The 20,867-nt window shown below is 40.0% G+C and overlaps 2 protein-coding genes across 3 annotated transcripts; one reads left to right on the top strand and one right to left on the bottom strand.

The window, feature by feature from the left end:
- Positions 1 to 1,712: 1,712 nt before the first annotated feature.
- On the bottom strand, positions 1,713 to 5,682 carry LOC145820147 (uncharacterized). 2 transcript variants are annotated; one of them, XM_082914928.1, is made up of 3 exons: positions 3,563 to 5,682; positions 2,893 to 3,475; positions 1,713 to 2,732 (listed from the first exon to the last, which is right to left on the bottom strand). In XM_082914928.1, exons 1-3 carry the CDS (start codon positions 5,549 to 5,551, stop codon positions 1,810 to 1,812), a joined length of 3,495 nt encoding a protein of 1,164 aa, XP_082771054.1. In that variant the 5' UTR covers positions 5,552 to 5,682; the 3' UTR covers positions 1,713 to 1,809. The 2 variants fall into 2 exon arrangements, with proteins under 2 accessions (XP_082771054.1, XP_082771055.1); XM_082914929.1 differs by having other exon boundaries at positions 1,713 to 2,783; positions 3,563 to 3,796.
- A 4,176-nt stretch (positions 5,683 to 9,858) lies between these two features.
- Positions 9,859 to 11,183, top strand: LOC114285905 (protein SRC2 homolog). Its single transcript, XM_028228996.2, has one exon. It carries the CDS (start codon positions 10,214 to 10,216, stop codon positions 11,090 to 11,092), a length of 879 nt encoding a protein of 292 aa, XP_028084797.2. The 5' UTR covers positions 9,859 to 10,213; the 3' UTR covers positions 11,093 to 11,183.
- Positions 11,184 to 20,867: the final 9,684 nt, after the last annotated feature.

The following is a 20,867-nucleotide window of genomic DNA, read 5'->3' as shown; positions in this document are numbered from 1 at the left end:
CCTAGCCCGGTGTGTTGGCCAACAAGAAGCAAGCTTCCGACTACAACAGATCCATGAAAAGTCTTGCGGGGATGGGGATATCAGTCTGTATAGAAGAATCCAAAGACAAGGTTATTATTGGCCCGAGATGGAGAAGGACTCGAATCAATTACAGAAGGAATGCCCCAAGTGTCAGTCATACATCCGGGAGGATGAGAGTTGCTTTGAAATTGATACCCCTGACTGGAGGCAAGTCTACATTGACTATCTCAAAGAGGGAACACTACCTGAGAGCCCGAGGGACATTGCACACCTCAAGAGGAGAGCGAGGCGGTACTTTCTTGATCAGGACAAGCTGTATAGAAGAAGTATTGAGGGCACTCCCCTGAGGTGTCTCTCCAAGGAGGAGTCAGATCTAGTCCTCGGAAGAGCCCACGAGATTGAACATCAAGGAGGGGCTCGGCTGTTCGAGCAACTTATACACCTTGGGTATTACTGGCCGACCATGGAGTCAGATGCATCCCATCACGTGAAGAGGTGCCAGACTTGTCAGAAACACGGAAATTTGATCCATGCTCCAGCTGTAGACCTGCATAGTATCCGAACGCCATGGCCGTTCCATACTTGGGCTTTTGATCTGATAGGGCCCATCTCCACATCTTCTAAGGGGTACAAGTGGATTCTCGCAGCCACAGAATTGAGTACAAAGTGGGTCGAAGCAATTCCTCTGAAGAACGCTACGGGGCCTGCAGTCGCGAACTTCATCAAGGAGAATATCATTTGCCGATTTGGGGTACCAAACACCATCCTTTCGGATAACGGCACTCCCTTCATAAACAAATATGTGAAGAGCCTCCTAGAGACTTACCAAGTGAAGCATCACAAATCCACACCCTACTATCCAAAAGGGAACGGGCAGGCGGAAGCCACAAACAAGACACTGATAAGGATTCTGAGCAAGATGATGGATGAGTTTGGGGGGACTTGGTCCGAACAGTTGATAGTAGCCCTATGGGCGTATCGCACTTCAAAGAGAAAGCCAACTCAAGCAACTCCTTACTCCCTTGTGTATGGGTCCGAGGCAGTGTTACCTATAGAGTTGGAAACGCCATCTGCTCGAATGGCTCTCGCCTCGGGGATGGTATTGGAGCCTCGAACCACCAGATTGGAAGCGTTAGAGGAAAAGCATGACAGAGCTGCAAAAGTCATGGAAAGGTATCATGAGTCTATCGCCCGAGCCTATAACCAGACTGTGATACCAAGGAAGTTTGAAGAAGGTGATCTAGTATGGAAGATTGTAGACCCAATCATGCGAGGACAATCTTTGCCCAAGTTTTCTCCAAAATGGGAAGGGCCCTACAAGGTGGTTCAGGCCAGCTCAAGTGGGTACTACAAGCTTGTAAGGGTTGAAGATGGCTTCCGAACTGGACCGCTCAATGCAAAGTTTATCAAGCATTACTACCCATAGTTGGACTCATCTATGTTGAAATTCATTTTCATTTTCTTACTTTGTCTAAAAGTCGTATTTCCCTTACGCTATGAAGAAGCTGGTTTTCTCTATGGTGTATGTTTTATCCCATCACTTGCAGTGAATCTATTATACTTTTGCCAAGAAAGTTGAAGAACTAATGAGAATATTTCAGCTTTTATAAACATGTGCATATGATTGTTCTTTCCATTGTATCATTCGAAATAAATATTTTATCAAGTAGAATGAGAAAACAATGCGAAAATATCCAAACAACAAAAATTTTGCCATTTCATTGCATTGTCCTAGATAAAACATTTTTATCGAAAGGGGCAAGAAAGTAATGATAAAAAAAAAAAAACTCAATCTTTCCTAAAGACACCCTCGAAGAAGCTGCCCGTCATATCTACATCTGGAGGACAAATAGTAGAGTGTGCCTCTAAAGTCTCCAAGGCCCGAGCATAACCCGACTCAAGTTCACGAAGAGTTACCTTTATCTCATCTATAGAGGTGCGATAAGAGGCAAGCACAGACATAAGTTCCAGCTGATGACTGGCGTTCGAAGCTATATCCAGGCGCTTCCGAAGCCATGATAAGTCCACTTGGTGACGCTCCATGTCAGAGATCCCCTGATACGCCGTCTCGACTACTTTCCCATTAAGGTCACACAACCGTTGCCTGTCCAAGCTATATAAGATAGTGGCAAAAGACTCGAGAAGAGCAGTCTGAATGAGTGGACACTGGCAAGCAAATGAAGCAAAGGTCTCCGGGTAACTTGAATGCACAAGCTGTAGAACTGAAGCAAACTCAGGAGCTACCCAATAATGGAGAAATGATACTTTGCCAGAAGCTGAAGGATGAATTGGGGCCGGAAAGCTGCTAGTCTCAGGAATCTCCCCAATGTCTATCGGGTTAGATGAACCACCCGGAGGGGTAACTCCCGGCAGAGGTCCCGAGCCTGAGAATGCCGAACGATAAGGGGAAAGACCAAAAGCATCACTATCAATGTGGAAATCACTAAGATTCAGATCCAAAATATTCGAAGGCACTGGCGATGAGGAACCTCTGGCAGTCGTCTCAAAGGCAGGTGTCCCCCCTTGAGAAGGAGAACCGTGAGGAGTTACAAAGAGAGTCGGAGAAGAGCCCGAGGCAGGTGAAGGCAGGACCCCGGTAGCAGCTAACACTGGAGCAGAGTCCGAGGCAGGTGAAGGCAGGACCCCGGTAGCAGCTAACACTGGAGCAGAGTCCGAGGCAGGTGAAGGCAGGACCCCGGTAGCAGCTAACACTGGAGCAGAGTCTGAGGTAGGTGAAGGCAAGACCCCGTTAGCAGCTAACACTGAAGAAAAGATAAGAAAGCCTTATTAGAGGTAGGGAACAGGAAAGCCATTTGAGTAAAGATTTCTCACAGATAGAAGTAAATGACAAACTTCAGAAAGAAAGATTACCAGAGGGAGAATCAATATGCAAAGCCGGAGCAACTGAAGGACTCCTAGCATCAGCAAGGTCACTTGGCCGTATAGAGAGCACCTGATCGATCTCAATGTCTGACAAAGCCTGAACAGTAGCAGTCATCCCTGAAGAAGGAAGGAGGACCGGAGGATGAGAATTACCATAAGTGCCAGAGCGAGTCTCAGAGATTTCTAGCACATCCACCTCCACACCATTCCCAGAGGCGCACCTCGTCTCTACATTGCTTCTAGAAGCATGGCCTACGGCATCAATTTCTGTGGCATCAGTCCCTCCAGTAATCTCAACATCAGAACGGTGAGCCCCAATAACCTCGTCACCAAGATAGCGCTCCTCCTCAACTACGGTAGGGCAGTGACGACGCATGCGTGGAATAAGGTCACAAAAATGATCGGAGGACTCAGCCTCATCATCGTCATCATCTATAACTGCTATACGAGAGGTGCGCATCTTCACAAGTCTTGCAGACAAAGGAAGGGTGTCGTCCAAGTCTGAGTCCGGCCTGGGGGAGGCAGCATGGCCAGGAGCCCCGGTACTGAGAACGTCAACAACCGCAGGATCCTACACAACATGGACAAATAAAAGTTTTCATTTTAGAAGGTATAGTCGCAAAAAGGAAAGTAGCTTCAAATCAAAAATTTCGGGTACCTCATGAAGCCTTTTGGAAAGGCGAGAAGCGGAAGGACTGGCATCAGAAGTCCTCTTGTGAGCCATCTTCTTAAGGCGGGTCGTCCGAGGAACTGGCTCCGGAGAAGTAATTGCCAAAGGGACTGGCTCCGAAGAAGTAATTGCCAAGCTAGAAGCAGATGCCCGAGCAGAAGGGTCAGTTGGAGCAGATGAGGTGAAGAAACTCTCGTACATGTGGTCAGATTTTCGGCTCTCGGGTAGCCGAAGAGAAGAATCCTTCTTATAAATCGGCGGAGGCAAACATACGGTCGGTCTGCTCTGGACAAATGCAATAAACGCATCGATATTCTTCTGCCAATACCGCCTGAAAGAGGGGGTGAAACCCCCTACTCGGCTCAAGCCTGGCATCGTCAAAGAGCCGGATATGGGAAGCATGGTGTGTACAAGCCGGCGACTGAAGCGCCCGTAGCTCTCTGAAAATGATAATAAATGAGGTGCTGGCCCCGGGGCACATTGATCAAACCCGAATTGACATGCTACACGGTCAGGCCTATAAACGGCACTATCAACGCCTTCCTCATGCCACACCGGTAATGAACTCGGACGGATCATAATCAGCATATCAACAAGGGGTGCAGGGATGTTCTTCGGCAAAGGAAAGGACACCGAGCGGGAGGAACCATGATAGATAAGCGGTGTGGCCACACCTACAGGTGGGCATACATACGGCCGTGCCACAAAGCGTCGGGGATCATCCACCAGAGTATTCAAGGATAAGGTGGAAATGATACGTGACCAACGTGTAATCAACGGCTGGCAAGACTTCGCTTTCTCAAATGTCCGAGACCCATCAGTATCGAGCACGGGGATGCCATCTTTATCCACTATCTCCCGAAGAACCTCCGCCTCGAATACAGTTGGAGCAGGGGCAAATTTTGGGAACCTCTCGAAGAAGAAACAAAGTAGGAACTGGCTGTGAATGAAGGAGACAGGCTCATATCGACCCACGGAGCGAACCATATCTCGATGTAGTAGATCCAGCCGATAATAGAGATTCCCAAGAAATAGGGGAGCCAAAGGGATCCGATCTCCTCTAAAGAGCCTGACTGCCAAGGGGAAGACGAAAGGATTGAGGGAATCCGGAGGTGTGCTCGGAAGAATGAAGAATGAAAGGAAGCAAGCCAGAAATCCCAAGAAATAGAGCCTGGAGCCATACATCGGACCGGCTTCATACTCCCGAGAGTCAGGATCAGCATCTCTGGCCAAGAGCTGAAGATCCTTGAAGAAGTGACGGATCCATGCAGTATAGGAGGCACGGTCCGTCCTTACTCGACTAGTCCTCCTCGCTGAACCATCAAAAACAGAACTCCACCGACCACAAGTTTGAAGATTTAGCTTCAGAGATTGGATCAAAGAATCATCTTCGGGGGGTGTCTGCTCAGGGTCGAAGGCATCAGGGCCGGTCACTTCCAGGCGCAGCAACATGAACACATCCTCAAGGGTGGGCCCCATCTCGTGCTGGCCAAGTATAAAGGTGTGTGTCTCGGTGCTCCACCGAAGAGCCATGGCTTCCAGGCTAGCATTGTTGCGACGGATGGATAGAGATCTAGATATTTTCACCGGGATCAATAGCCGGGCCTCTTGAAGTCGTTGACAGAGGCTCTTGTCCGAGAGGACATCATCGACCCACTCTTGCCAACCGAAAGGAGGGTTTGAGAAGGCCTTGAACTGAGGATAACAGTATGGAAAGTCCCCCTGCTCAATCCGAAAGCGTAGCACCGAGGAAGGAGAAATGAGGGCCTCATGTCCAGAGTCAGTGTCCTCAGTGAGACATAATGGAGCCGCCTTCGGAGATAGAAGAGAAGTGGTGGAGGTAGCCGCCCGCCAGAAGGGGTCCTTCCGACCAAAATAAGGAGATTTCCTCCACTCAGATGCCGGAGGTACATCCCTCTCTTTCATGAGAGCCGGTTCCGATGACCCCGGGACAGCGGGTTTCTTTCGAGAAGACATATGGCTGAAATAACAGGTATAAATAGTAAGGAGTTGACCGTATTAAAATTCAGAATATTGTTACATGCAACATGATGGTTTTATCAACAAATTCAACTTCGGACGTCATCAACAATTCATTTTCTCGGATATTCTTCAAGCTCAACAAATTTTAATACCAATGGGTGCATCATCAACATATAGATTTTCGCCTTCTATCATCAATAAGAGGTGCAATGTCAGAGGTCGCTTCATGATGAAGTTCAATTGGGTCAATTTCTTAAAGTCACTATGTTCCATATTAAAGGTCCAATTTATACGGGGCTCAAAATTTGGACACAGTGAAGTTCAATAGTAAATTTCAGGCCCGAGATCCGAAGTATATTACATTGCTTATCAGTAGCAAGATTTGATGGATTGACGTGCAAGCTACAAGAATGTTCTTCCCAAGTCAATATTATTTGCTCAATTCAGGTGGCAGATATTCTATTACGAGGGCAAAAAAAAAAAAAAAAAAAAATTCAGCAGCAATGGTTCAAGTTATGCAATAGTCCAGAATTTCTTTGGCAAATTTCAAGTCAGAAAAATCGTTTAAATAAATCCCACAACTTATTTCAAAAATTGCAAAGCCCAAACAAATTCAAGATTCACATTGGGATTTCAAATCACCGATATTATTTTTATTTAATGTATCAGAACATGGAAGTTCAAGCATGGATTCATTTTATTTAATATAGCAATGCATGGGTTTATATATCTATTTCTTGAGCACAAAGATCCATCAATAAGAAGGAAAGTGAATTTATTCATTTATTTATTACAAGAGCTGCCACCACACAAATATATATATATATATATATATATAAAACAATTGAAAGAGTTACTCACAGATTCACGCCAATGGAAGAAGAGCACGGCTGGAAGTAGTGACAAGACTACAAAACGTAAGCCAGACACACCTGAGGCCGACGCCGAGCAGTACTAGGCAGGCCCACTCACACGTCGCGTTGAAAGGGCAACGTGCGTAGTCGGCGTTGGAGAGTTGAGGACGGAGGCAGTGTTGAAGATGTAGCTGAGTCGGCGTCGATCAAGATCAACAAGATTGAGCTAGGCTGAGCTAGACCACACACGTTGCGTTGAGAGGGCGAACGTGTGTGGTCTGTGTTGGAACCGTTGAAGTCAACAGTGATCGGAGGTGGAGCAGAGAGAGGCTGACAGCGGCACTCGGAGGGTTGAGACAACAATCGATACGCAAATAGAGGCGGATTTCAGCGATTGTGGGAGCGAAACCAAGGTACGGCGTGCTTGAACCTCTAAGCTCACTAAGCTGAAGTGAAGCACCAAGGGCGAGCAACAGCCTGGATTACACGACTGCGGCAGTCGTGACGCTGAAACAAAACAGTGGCTGTGTCACGGCGTTGGGGCAGATTGGCGGCGTCGCTTGAAGCCACGAGGAAGTTCAATGCAAACGGCAGCGGCTCTGCTTTGTTCACAAAGAAGAAAAACTGTGTTGGTCCCATTCAAGAGGAGTCTAAAAAAAAAATATAATGAAATAAAAATATATAATATATATACATCATGAGCCATATATATATATATATATATTTGAAATGCCTACTAAAAGCAAAGATGAGGAAGAACGCTGGACAGTGGAGGAGCAGTGATGTTGCAGAAAGGCCGATTGTGAATTGGCGATGAAGCTGGGCAGTCGAAGCCGGCAGTAGCAGCGGCGTCGGTGCTGTCTTGGGCTGTGATGTTCGCGATAGTCGGAGCTGAGCTATGTGGATGGCATTGCAATGGCAGTCGGCATTTGTGGTAGGTCGTAGTCGGCGTTTGCAGTAGTTAGAGCAGCGACAAGATGTCAGCAACGCGAGGAGGCAGCGACCGTGACGAGCTGGTGCCGGTGCTGACCTACCGTGATAGTGGCTGGATCTTTGGCAGCGGGGCTAGAAGCTGCGATGGAGGTCCGTGCAAATGGCAGCAGTGCTGGGTTGCTGAGGAAGAAATATGGCCTCTCGATCTAGAGAGAGTAGGATGAGAGACGAAGTTGAAATGGGTGTGGCGGCTGTGCGAAAAGTTGGTGAGCCAAATAGGGTTTTGCCATTTCCTTAAATAAAAAAAAAAAAAAAAAGAAGGTGCGATCCGGTGTGATGCCAGGAGTATTCTGAATATATATATATATATATATATATATATATATATATATAAAAGAGCCTTTCGTTTTTCCTTTTTTTTTTAAAACTCTTTCTTATCAATTTTTTATATTCTTGACAAGATAAGCCACACTTTTTCTTTTAGAGTACAGCTAGCCCACGTTTCACTTTACAGCATAAAAAGGTAAGGCTCATGCACTTTTATTTTTGATTTGAAAAAAAAAAAAAAAAAAAAAAAAAAAAAAAAAAAAAAAGAAAAGAAAAGAGTACAAAAAAATAAAATTTTTGCTTGTCAATTTTTTCTGTAAATTGAAGTGTGTCATCAGCTTTATCCATAGGCTCTGTCGTGACAAAACGTTTTTTTTTTTTGGGGAACGTGATGCGAAACAGGGTCGAAGAAATGACAGTATGCATGTCTGAGAAATTTAAAATTTCTCATACACGCAAGGGGCAAATGTAAGAGGGGCTAATTTGAGCCCACTAAATTATTTAGGCCCAATAGCCCAAGATTAGTGGGCCCGAATTTATCGCAAGTCCAAGAATCGATGGGCCCAGATTTATCGCCATCAAACGGATTGAATCGCTGTAAGCCTCGAAAGGGTTCGGGTCCACGAACATAGAGACTTACTCGGGCCCGGACTCGAAAAGGTATTAAGCAAGCCTAGAGATCCGAGGCACTCGGACTCGAAAGGATTCGGACCCACGAATCTAGAGATCCGAAGTACTTGGCTTCGAACGGATTCAGACGCAATCTAGAAGTCGCTCCGTTAATGAATCCCAGAATACTTGCGGGCTCGGAGCTTTCCGGGATCTACGCACCAGAACCATGGGCGTAATGGAGTTCGAACAAAGGACCCGATCCCGAGGACGGTGAGTGGAGATAAATTCACTCTTCGGTTAAACTAGCCTATACCCGGGTCGAGGTGGCACGACCCCGGGGGGTCCATGAGACTCGGCAATATTTTGCGGCAGGACGTCCTCTGGGACTACCCCTGACCCTTTGGGATGATTGGGGATCATTGGTTAGGTGTGGCTAAGAAGAAGGGTTCGCCGAGGGAGTGATCTCCTCTTCGGGGTTTTCTCATCCTCGGAGAAGTCACCTCCTCGGAGAGGTCACCTCCTCGGACAAGGTGGTTAGAGAGAATATCTCCCATGTGCCTTGCACATGGGCTCCATCCTACATCATGAGGTGCCTATAAATAGCACCCACCCATAGCTTTACAATGGATGGATTTTGGAGATTTTTAACTCTTGGGAAAGAACTAATTTCCCTTCTCCATTATCAACCTTGAAAGTGAAAGTGGGAGATCAATGGGAGAGCCTTGCCATTATTCTATTCTCTAGCCATTTTGCCTTCTTCTTCACCCAATCTCTTATCTCCATCATCTCCTTTGTTGTTGTGTTCCTAAGTTGAGATTATTGAAGAATCTAAGCCTCTCATCATATTCTAGAGAATTTGAAGTTGTTCTTCAAGGATCTTTGAAGATCTTCGAATTTTTCAACTCCTTTCTTGAACCCTCTCCTACAGTAGTATATACCAATACGATGATTCAAAAAAAAAAATATATATATTTTTTTATTATTTTGGAGGTATTTAATAATTTGATTCAGTGTTTTAAATTGAATTTAATGGATCAGATTATAATATATATATATATATATATATGGAGTATATAATATATATTATATTATAGAAAATAAATAAATATTATTAAGTCAATAGTTAAATTCATTTAGCCCTGGCTTGGTATTCATTTTGGGGCTAAAAAATTACAAAAAGATAAAATTAACTACAAAAGTCAATAAGATAAAACACTACTTTTTATCCATAATTATTACATTTTTTCTCTTACAAAAATAAAAAGAAGCACAAAAATAAAAGTCAAGTGAAATTAAAAAAATCAAGTTAAAAAAATCTCAACACAAAAAAATTGATTATGTTAGTCAATGCCAAAGGAACATTTAACTTATTTACACATCACTCGATTTAAGAAGAAAATCTCATATATTTATATATTATTTTTTATAATAAAGTATAATAAAAATTTGTGAAAATTATAGTAAATAAGTTCGTTCTAGAAAAAGCGTGAGAACATTCGAATAGGATGACGCGTCGAAGCAATTCGATCGGTTACAAACAAAAGAAATCTAAACGCGGCGAATAAGAACAAACAGAATGGTCCCTGTCTCTCACCACCACATATATAATATAAATCGTCATCACTGTCTGCCACCCCCAATCCTATTCTTAAAAACTCGGTTTCCTTCTCCACCTCCTTCGTTACGTTACCAAATCTTCTCTGTCTTTTCCTCCTTTATTTAACCCCCCTATTCATATATATGTATATATAGGGAATTTCATAACATCCTAACTCAGATTTACATACACCATCCAATTCTTCCTATTCTCTCTCTTTCTCTGTCATATCAAATCATCATTATCATCACAAACAAAACAAAGGTTTCAATCATTTGAGTTTTTGTTGAATACACAAAGCAAAGCAAAGCAAAGCAACCACCAAACCAAACCATGGAGTATCGTCCGTTGGATATCACGGTGATATCGGCGGAGGACTTGAAAGACGTGAATCTGATATCCAAAATGGACGTTTACGTGGTTGTCTCCCTCCCCAACGACCCCAAATCCACCCGCCAAACCCCCGTCGACAAAGACGGCGGCAAATCCCCCAAATGGAACCACCGCATCTCCCTCTCCCTCCCCACCTCCTCTCTCTCCTCTCTTTCTCTCCTCTTCAACATCATCTCCAAACGCCCCCTCGGCAACCGCCCCATCGGCCACATCACCCTCCCCCTCTCCCAACTCCTCGACTCTGACTCCGACTCCCACTCCGCCGCCGCAGACGATGGTTCTGAGCGAGTCGTCGAGTACCAGGTCAAAACTGCCTCCGGGAAACCCAAAGGTACTCTCAAATTCTCATACAAATTTGGAGAAAGCTTCACCGTCGAGCCAGCCGAGGCCGTTAAATCCAAGAATGTTGACGAGCCCGTCACGGCCTACCCCGCCCATCCAGCTGCCTACGCTCCGCCGCCTCCGGGGGTCGGGTACGCTCCTCCTCCGCCGGGGATGGCGGCGCCGTATGCTTATCCTCCGCCGGCGCCGGGGTATGGATATGCTCCTCCTCCGCCGCCGGGGTACGGTGGATATCCTCCGCCTCAGCCGGGGTACGGGTATCCGCCGGCGGCGGCGGGGTATGGGTATGGTCCGCCGCAGGGAATGGGGGCGATGCCGCCGCAACAGGGGAAGAAGAAAAAGAAGGGGAGTAAGTTAGGGCTAGGGTTGGGAGCAGGGTTGCTGGGAGGGCTTTTGGTGGGTGATATGATTTCTGATGTGGGAGAGATGGCTGCTTATGATGCTGGCTTTGATGATGGTGCTGATTTTGAATTTTAAAATATATGCCTTGTTTGAGAGTCTTCTAGTTATGATGTGTTTAAAAGGATTTGATTCTTTATTTATGCAATAAAATTTTTACTATTTTATATGGGAGCGTTTTTAATTATGATCATATGATGATATTGTTGTTTAGTTCCTATCCTCGGATTAGTTTGTGGATCTATCTTTCGAGTTTGATGATATTTTTGTTTGTTTCCTATCCTCGGACTAGTTTGTGGATCTATCTTTCGAGTTGGATGATATTTGAAGCAAATGAATAAAATGTTCTTAGGCAAAAGGAAAATGTTTCGTAGCTCGAAACATTTGCCCCGAATGGCTCGATTTCGAAACAGAGGGAAAGACAGAAGTAGAGGGAGAGGGAGAGAAAGAGAGAAGTAGAGAGAGAGGGAGAGAAAGAGAGAGAGAGAGAGAGAGAAGACGATCGTCGCCCAGCCACCGATCGTCGCCCCGCCTAGTCACCGATCCGCCAATCGTCGCCCAGCCCAGCCCCGCCCCGCCGCAGCCTCCGACCGCCGTCGCCCCGCCTCCGCCTCCTCTTCTCTCGAATATTATGCCCCTTCCAGTCCTCCTCCTCCTCTTCCTCCCTCCCTTCTTCCTCCTCCTCTTCCTTTCTTCCTTCTTCTTCCTGGTCTTCGTTCTTCTTCTGCAAAAAAAAAAAAAATCGAGCCATTCGGGCTCCCCGTTTTCGAGCTACATAGCGCGATCGTAGGCAAAACTATAAATAAATAAATTGTCTTAATTGTAAATAGAAAGGACTTGTGTGAGTGTCTTTAAAAATTAAACTCCTTTGCATATGAAGATTGAATTTTTTTTTCCAAATCTCATCTCTCCCGATATTTGAAAAAAAATAAATTGATTTTTATTGAGATTTTAAAAAAATATATAATAAATCTTACAAGTTTAACATAATTACACTAATCTTCTTTTTAATAGTGTTAAATGGATTGAAATTAATACAAAAATATGAAGACATAAGTATAAATGTAAAATATATATTTATATATATTTCAGTATAAAATAGGTGATAATATTATTTTTTTGTCCATTTGAATAACGAATTATAAATGAAAAATGAGTTAAGTGTCATATATTAAAATTTTATGAGAACTTAATATAATTATGTTAAAATTACAAAATTTGTTGTATATTTCATTTTTTTTTAAAAAAAAAAATTCTTTGGAAGAAGGTTTAAATGAGGATAACCTCTGTTGAATTTACTAGTCAATTTCTTTCAAGGTGTTATATGTAGTTTGGATAATCAAGCATTTCAGAAACTATAGAGGCAAAGAAAGTGGAAGAGAAGAAAAGAAAAGAAAAGAAAAAAAGTAAAAAAATAGTAATGTGCAAGTATTTGATTAGATTCTTTGTCCTTCATTTTGATCTGCTTCACTGAAATAAGTCGTGTCAAATTAATAATTGTTAATAAATTTTGACAACATAATTTTGATGGTTTAAGAAAAAATTCTCACAAATAGAATCTTATTTTCTATACGTAGTTGAAGTGAACTCGTTTGAGAGCAGGTTAATTTAGTAATTTTTTGGTTATTTGGCTAAAATATGAGTTAAAAAAAATTAATATATTTGGAATGATTTTTTGATTTTTTACAAAAAGATGTGCAAAAAGTAGAGAGAAAAGAGAATCTTTGACTTTTTAGTATGAGTTGTTGGCTTTTTGGCTAATTTAGAGTTGGTTTGAGAACTGGGTTGGCTTTTTGGCTTTTTGACTTTTTTGGCTATTTTAGCCTGGGCTAAAAAGCTTGGTTTGGGAAGGGCTTTTTGGCTTTTTGACTTTTTTGACTTTTTTTGTGAGAGAAGAGTGTAATGATTATGGGTTGAATGTGATATTTTATTTTTTGTGGCTAAAATAGCCTATTTTGTCTTTTGTGACTAAAATAGTCAAAAAAGTCCAAAACCTAAGTTGCCAAACAGAGGCTTAGTAACTTTTTGACTTTTTAGCTAAAAATAAGAGTTCCCAAACGAGGCATAAAACTCTACCAAATTATCAATTAAGTCATCCTCCAAATCTCCAATGTGATAAATAAATATGAAAAAAAGAAAAGAAAAAGGATTCAGATTCAATTTTTTAACCCCCCAAAAAAAATTAAAAAAATAACAATTCAGATTCACAATGAATTGAAGTATCGGGAAGGGAAAAACATATCTTGTCAAGGCTAATAATGCACAACTAGTGCTAATCTTGCAATTCTAAATTCATATTATTTTTTATGATCAACGAGAGGACAAGAAACCATAAAAAGGTAAGTAATAATTTTGCAAATTTTGTTTGCAAAATTCAAATAACGCGTGGTGTGCACGGGATAATCCTTTTTTCTTATTTGCATGCTTTCAAGGATGCGTTTTTAGAAATTAGGGTTATAAATTTCGATTCATTGTAGTTGTTATAGCTCCTTATATAAAGAGATCAATCCTTCTTTTAACTATCAACATCTAAACTTAAATGATATTAATTTTACATTTAAAGAAAAATAAAAATAAAAACTTAGATTATATGAAATCAATTCAAGTTTTTGCGATGTTACCTTGGAAATTTGGATCGAATACTCTTCCTTCATCAGGTCAGCTAATGCAATTTGTGCGCAAGCAGCTCATTCCTAACAATATATGTTCAAGTCGACAGAATTAATATAGGAAATACTAAATTAATAACTAATTATCTAAAGGGTGAATTACACTAATAGTCCATATAGTTTGGGACTAATGTTACTTTGATTTCTAACTTTTCAATTGTGGTACAATTGGCATTAAATTTTAAATTTTGTTTCAAATAAGGACAATTGAAAATATTATTAGATTTTTCAAGGGGAAAATTGTCAATTTGATAAAATATAAACTAATTTGACAAAAATAAATGTCAAATAAATATTTTTGAATTTTTAAAAATTATTTGTATCTACTAAAAATAAAATTATATAAAATTGATATAACTTTTAGACATTAATTTATTTTTTTACCAAATTAATTTTTATTATGTGTTTGGATGATAATCATGTAAAATTAAATTTTAAAAATTAATCATGTAATTTTTATTAATTTTATCATTGGTGAATAAAAATAATTTTAAAAAATTTAAAATATTTTTTTGACATTTATTTTTGTCAAATTAGTTTACATTTTATTAAATTGACGATTTTGCCTTTGAAATTAAACAATGGTATCTTTAATTGCCCTTATTTTAAACAAGATTCAAAATTTAAAATCAAATGTGACACAATTAAAAAATTAAAAACCAAAGTAACACAAGTTTCAAACTATATAGACTGTTAGCGTGATTTGTCCTTATTTAAACTTAGAGGATACTAATTTTATATTTAAAAAAAACATCAACGAATGATCAAACAATCCAGAACGAACTAAACTAGCATTCAGCTCAGATCCAGACGAAAAATTTGTCATTGGAGGGAACTTCATCACTAGCATTGTTGGTTTTGATGCCTTTGCTTCCAACCCCATTTTATTGAGAGAATCTGGTTTGAATGATTTCAACGGTCTTGAAACCGTTGTTTCTTTTCCATATCGCTGGGGTTCGGGAGTTTTTGGAGGAGCTTTCTTCTCCACAGTCGGAGACTTCATGTCGTTAATTTCCTTTATCCTTTTTGAAGCTAATCCTTCTTGACGATTGGATGGTCAACTTTCCAACCACCTTTTGTTGAATCATTTGTTGGAACAATTTTCTATATAAATAAAATAAATTGAAATAAAATCAAACAAATAAATAAATAACGTATCAAATTTATTTATCGAACTGAATTAAAAATTTAAAGATCAAGTCAAGTGTGTGACACTCTATCCTTAAGACAGATTCGCCCCGTTACGATACTTACAGTTGAGTGGCGTCTATCTCCCAGGATACAATGATCTTAACCAATTTGTAATAGTACTCTAAAAATAAATTGTACGGCGAACCAAACCTGTGTTCTAACTCTCTGAATTTTATTCTAAAACTAAAATGTAGAATAATGCAAAACAAAACAACGTTGAACAGCAAAAGGAGTATTTTTCAGACTGTTTTCCATGAACAAAATTGCTGGAAATGTTTGGTATATGTAGGCAACAAAAGCTGTCCGAACACATAAGTTTCTATAACTTCAACAGATGCTAAACCCTTGAACATATTTAGTATAGAAACTGGACAGATTTGAATCTATGCAGATTTAGAAACTGTCCAGAATTTCAACAGATTGAAAAATAAGTCTGGACAGAATTTACTTGAAGTTTTGATCAACCAAAATCTGCTGGAACAAGTCTAGATTATATAGACCCAAGCAGGTACTAAAATTGAAGTGAATAAGTGCAATTTGAATTGAACAGATGTCCAAACTGTAGCAGTTATCTAACTGCCAAGAACTGTTGTATGACACTGTTTGAATGAATCTGTCCGAAATTGAAGAAAACTGTTTTGGACAGTTTTGAATATGTCCGACAGTTTAAAAACCTGTTAAACAGTTTGGAAAAAAATGGAATTTGGAGGCTAAATTATTGGACAATAAAATTTGAATTCAAATTCAAATCACAAAATTTAAATTAATTTTTCTTGGAAAAAATTCAAATAAATTTTGTCTAAAAAATTAATTTTTAGAACCGACCCACCACCCACACCCACACCCGGCACGGCCGAACGGACGGCGGCAGCGGCGCGCGCGTGGTGGTTTGGGCTAAGGTTCACTTTGTCCATAACTCCTCCCTTCTACAAACTTGGGGTGCCCCTTGGGGCCCAACCCAAGTATTGTAGGGTAGAGCTTTTATACACAAATAAACTCTCTTAAAGTTTCAATGTGGGACAACCCTTTCCAAAGAAATCCACATTTACTTCCTTAAATTTCTTATTCCACGAACCCGAAAATGACGTCATGTTCCTATTCACTCATAAATGGTTTTGACGAACGGTCTGAACCGTGTGACTTGCCACGCGGCAAGGAACACTTCACCTCTTCGGACTCCCCCAAAAAACGTTTGGGGCCCACTCAATTTTGAGCTCAAAGTCGGCCCAAAATATGCCTACATATTAACCATTTTTCTAACAATTCCCCACATGAATGGAATTTGACGGAGAGAAAATGCAATAATATGATCCAATTACAGAGAACATAGAAATTGGAAATATTCTGCAAAGGATAGGTAGTTTTTGGCTTTGAACCTTCCCTTGTGAGACACTATCGGATTTACTAGCTAATCAGTGAACATGATGTCTTGAACTGTTTAGCCGTTTGTGTAAACCAAGACAATAGAACTCACACAGTATATTTCCAGACATAGTTTAGTTCTCACTATTGTGTTCATTTTTGCCCTGAACAACCTAGTCTTTCATGAGTGCTCTAAAGAATTGTAGCCCTTCACAAATCTCATAGAACCGGCCTAGTTCACACTCACATAGGTGATTCTTATGAAGAGTATCCTGCTATACTCCACTAGGTTTACCTAGACATAAGAATCATTAAAAGTTTTACTTAACCTAAAACGCTACAGACAGCACTATTTCATTATAGAAATGGGTAAGAGTTAGACTTCCCAGTGATCCTTCTGAGTTATATACAACTCGGTTGTCCCTTTGAACCTAGATCTTGGGATCTCCAGTCAACTAGGTTGGGTTGCCGTTGTGGTAACTCTTATTTAATAGACTTTAGTCTCATTCCCCTCGATGAATTCTCAACTAACTCTCTTGCTAACCCTTTGGTTAGTGGATTGTCTTTAGACTTCAAATAATCAATGGAAATAATTCCATTAGAGAGTAGTTGTCTTACGGTATTATGTCGACGACAAATATGTCGAGACTTACCGTTATACATATGACTCTGTGCTCTACCTATAGCTGATTGACTATCGCAATGTATGCATATAGCAGGCACCGATTTTGGCCACATTGGAATATCTTCAAGGAAGTGGCGAAGTCATTCTGCTTCTTCCCCAGCTTTATCTAAAGCTATGAATTCCGATTCCATAGTAGATCTAGCAATACAAGTCTGTTTGGAAGATTTCCAAGATACAGCCGCCCCACCAAGAGTAAAGACATACCCACTAGTGGACATCGAGTCTCTAGTATGCGATATCCAATTTGCATCACAGTATCCTTCAAGTACTACTGGATATCTAGTATAATTAAGCCCGATGTTACGAGTAAATCAAAGATACCTTAAAACCCTTATAATTGCTTTCCAGTGTTCTACTCCCAGATTACTCGTATTTCTACTTAATTTACTTACTGCATAAGCTATATCCGGGCGAGTGCAGTTCGTCAAGTACATTAAGCTTCCAATAATTTAGGCATACTCTAATTGAGAAATACTTTCCTGTACATTCTTAGAAAGATACAAATTAACATCTACAGGTGTTCTAGTAAGATGATCATTATCTTTGCTGAATTTGTCAAGTATTTTCTCAATGTAATGAGATTGTGACAAAGCATAACCTTCTGATGTTTTGGTAATTTTTATACCAAGAATTACATCAGTAATGCCCATGTCCTTCATGCCAAAATGTTTATTTAACATTTTCTTGATAGTTGTAATCATATCATTATGACTACCTATGATAAGCATATCATCCACATAAAGACATACAATGACATAACCTTTGTCTGTGTTTTGATAATTTTCATACCAAGAATTACATCAGCAATGCCCATGTCCTTCATGCCAAAATGTTTATTTAACATTTTCTTGATAGTTGTAATCATATCATTATGACTACCTATGATAAGCATATCATTCACATAAAGACATACAATGACATAACCTTTGTCTGTGTTTTTAATATAAACACATTTGTCACACTCATTAATTTTGAATCCATTTGACATCATTGCCTTGTCAAATTTCTACTTTGGCGCTTGTTTTAAACCATATAATGATTTAACCAATTTACACACTTTCTTTTCTTTTTCGGGAACAAAAAAACCTTCTGGTTATTCCATGTAAATTTCTTCATTTAACTCACCATTTAAGAAAGCGGTTTTCACATCTATTTGATGAATTTCTAGATTGTATAGAGATGCAATGGCAATTAGCATTCTAATGGATGTTATTCTAGTAACTAGTGAGTATGTGTCAAAGTAATCAAGACCTTCTTTTTGTCTAAAACCTTTGACCACAAGTCTTGCCTTGTATTTGTCAATTGATCCATCTGCTTTCAATTTTCTTTTAAAAATCCACTTGTACCCAAGAGGTTTACAACCTAGTGGCAAATCCACCAATTTCCAAGTGTGATTTTGCAAGATGGATTCAACTTCACTATTGATAGCTTCTTTCCATAAAGGAGCCTCAGGACTGGACATAGCCTCTTTAAAAGTAAAAGACTCATTTTCTAACAAAAATGTTAGGAAATCTGGACCAAAAGATTTTGAGGTTCAAGCACGTTTACTACGCCTAGGTTCCTCTTTCTCATTTTGATCTAACTTTTGTTCTTGATCATGTTCTTGATACTGCCTAGTAATAGCATCATGAGATCTTTTATTGTTACTAGTCTCTTGTCCAGTCTTATTTGGAAATACATGTTCAAAGAAAGATGCATTCCGAGATTCAATAATAGTATTTACATGCGTTTCGGAATGTTCTGATTTATGAATCAAAAATCGATATACACTACTATTCTTGGCATAACCAATGAAAATGCAATCAATGGTCTTAGAACCTATCTTAGTCTTTTTAGGACTAGGAATAGCCACTTTAGCCAGACACCCCCACACTTTTAACTATTTGTAGGATGGTACTCTTCCATGCCATAATTCATAAGGTGTTTGATTTATTTTCTTTCGGGGCACTTTATTAAGTATATAATTAGCAGAAAGTATTGCTTCCCCCCACAAGTTCTGAGGTAATCCAGAACTTATTAACATGGCATTCATCATTTCTTTTAAAGTCCTATTTTTCCTTTCAGCAATTCCATTTTGCTGAGGTGAGTAAGGAGCGATGGTTTGATGAATTATTCCATGTTCTTTACAAAATTCACCAAAAGGTGATTCATATTCACCACCTCTATCACTTCGAAGTTTCTTGATTTTCTTACCAAGTTGATTTTCAATTTCATTCTTATATTGAATGAAAGTTTCCAAAGCTTCATCTTTGGTTCGAATTAAATAAACATAACTATATCTAGTATAGTCATCTATAAAAGTGATAAAATATTTTTTCCCACCTCTTGTTTGAATTGATTTAAAATCACAAATGTCACTATGAATTAATTCAAGTGGTTTCGTATTTCTTTCAATTGAATGAAAAGGAGTTTTGGATAATTTTGCCTCAACGCAAATTTCACATTTATGATTTGAAACAATGTCAAATTTAGGTAAACATGCCATATTAATTAATCTACGCAAAGATCCACAATTAACATGTCCTAGTCTACCATGCCATAAATTTGAAGACTCAAGCAAGTAAGAAGAAGATGTATTTTTATTAATGACTGAGGGTATAACAGTCATTACATTTATCTTGAAAAGGCCATCAGACATGTAACATTTTCCTACATACATCCTATTTTTGGTAAGTACAAACTTGTCACTTTCAAAAACTAGCCTAAATCCATTCTTACTCAACAAAGATCCGGAAACAAGATTCTTGTGAATGTCCGGTTGTAGACGTCCCTGAACGCCCCGGGAGGGACGAGCTCCCGTTCCGTTCGATATTTGGGTCACTACAGCTCAGAACTCTCAAATTGTCACGGTTCGTAATCTGAACCAAAGAGTCCAAATCCGGCAAATCGTTTTGAGAAAACAGATTTTGAAAGAAGTGCCAAACGTGGACTGCTTTGCCAGATACAGAGTCGCCACCTAAATGTTTTATTTTGGGAAAATTTAGGAAACCCTGACTCGTTTGCCTAAGTCCACGTGTCCATCATCACCAAAGTTACCTCGGCTCGGGAACTTGGGTACGATTGGGAAAGGTCACTTCGTGAGCACCCCCGCTCGCCCAATCAAAGATCGGCCTCTACTAACCATGATATCTATTTTTGAAAACATTATGCGTTCTTATTTCGGTTATTAGCCTAGATTTACTATGTGATGCGCACAGCATACAAGTATAGACTGGATCGTCTGAATTGGAACAAAACATTTCATGTTTATTTTTTAAAGTGGTTTGATGGTGCTACCCGCAAGTAGGCTAAGACGTGGATTTGCCACCCTCGGGTGGACTTAGAAAAACATGATTTTGTCACTATCTAGTGGGCTTAAAACACACATTTGATGAATTTCACCCATAGGCATTCAGGCAGTTATATCACATAAGCATATAGCCTCATGGTAAGCATGCTATACATGGCAGTCACTCACACGCATGCAAGGATGCTAAAGCATAAAACTTACCGAGTACTCCAAGCCAAAACAGAAGCTAATTAGAAATCCATGCATGATCCTAATTATACGGAAATGCCTAATGCAACACATGCAAAAATGCAACTATAGCAGGCTCGGCTATTCTAGACATGGCATATGAAATGCTACAGCTAACATGTATTCAACTTGGAATTGAAAATATAATGTAGTTAGTATGATGCGCCGAGCCCGGTGCATGCAAAACAGATGAAATGAATGCAAACATGCTATCATACTGTATGCTAATTGAAACATGTCCTAATCTAACCATCATAAGCGGGTAAATAAAAGGGAGAAAGACGTGGGGTTGGAAGACATACATCACACACACGCACACTTATTACAGTTGTGCCCTCGCGCAGAGGGTCCGAATGAATAATATACAGTCCCGAATAAATATTACAGTCCAAATAATTACAAAATCCTAATTAATTAACAAATTAAACT

The sequence above is a fragment of the Camellia sinensis genome, chromosome 2 (genome assembly GCF_055761805.1).
Source record: "Camellia sinensis isolate YWXY chromosome 2, ASM5576180v1, whole genome shotgun sequence".
NCBI lineage: Eukaryota > Viridiplantae > Streptophyta > Magnoliopsida > Ericales > Theaceae > Camellia > Camellia sinensis.
Note: the sequence above shows the minus strand (reverse complement) of the source record. Positions and strands in the feature narration are given on the sequence as shown.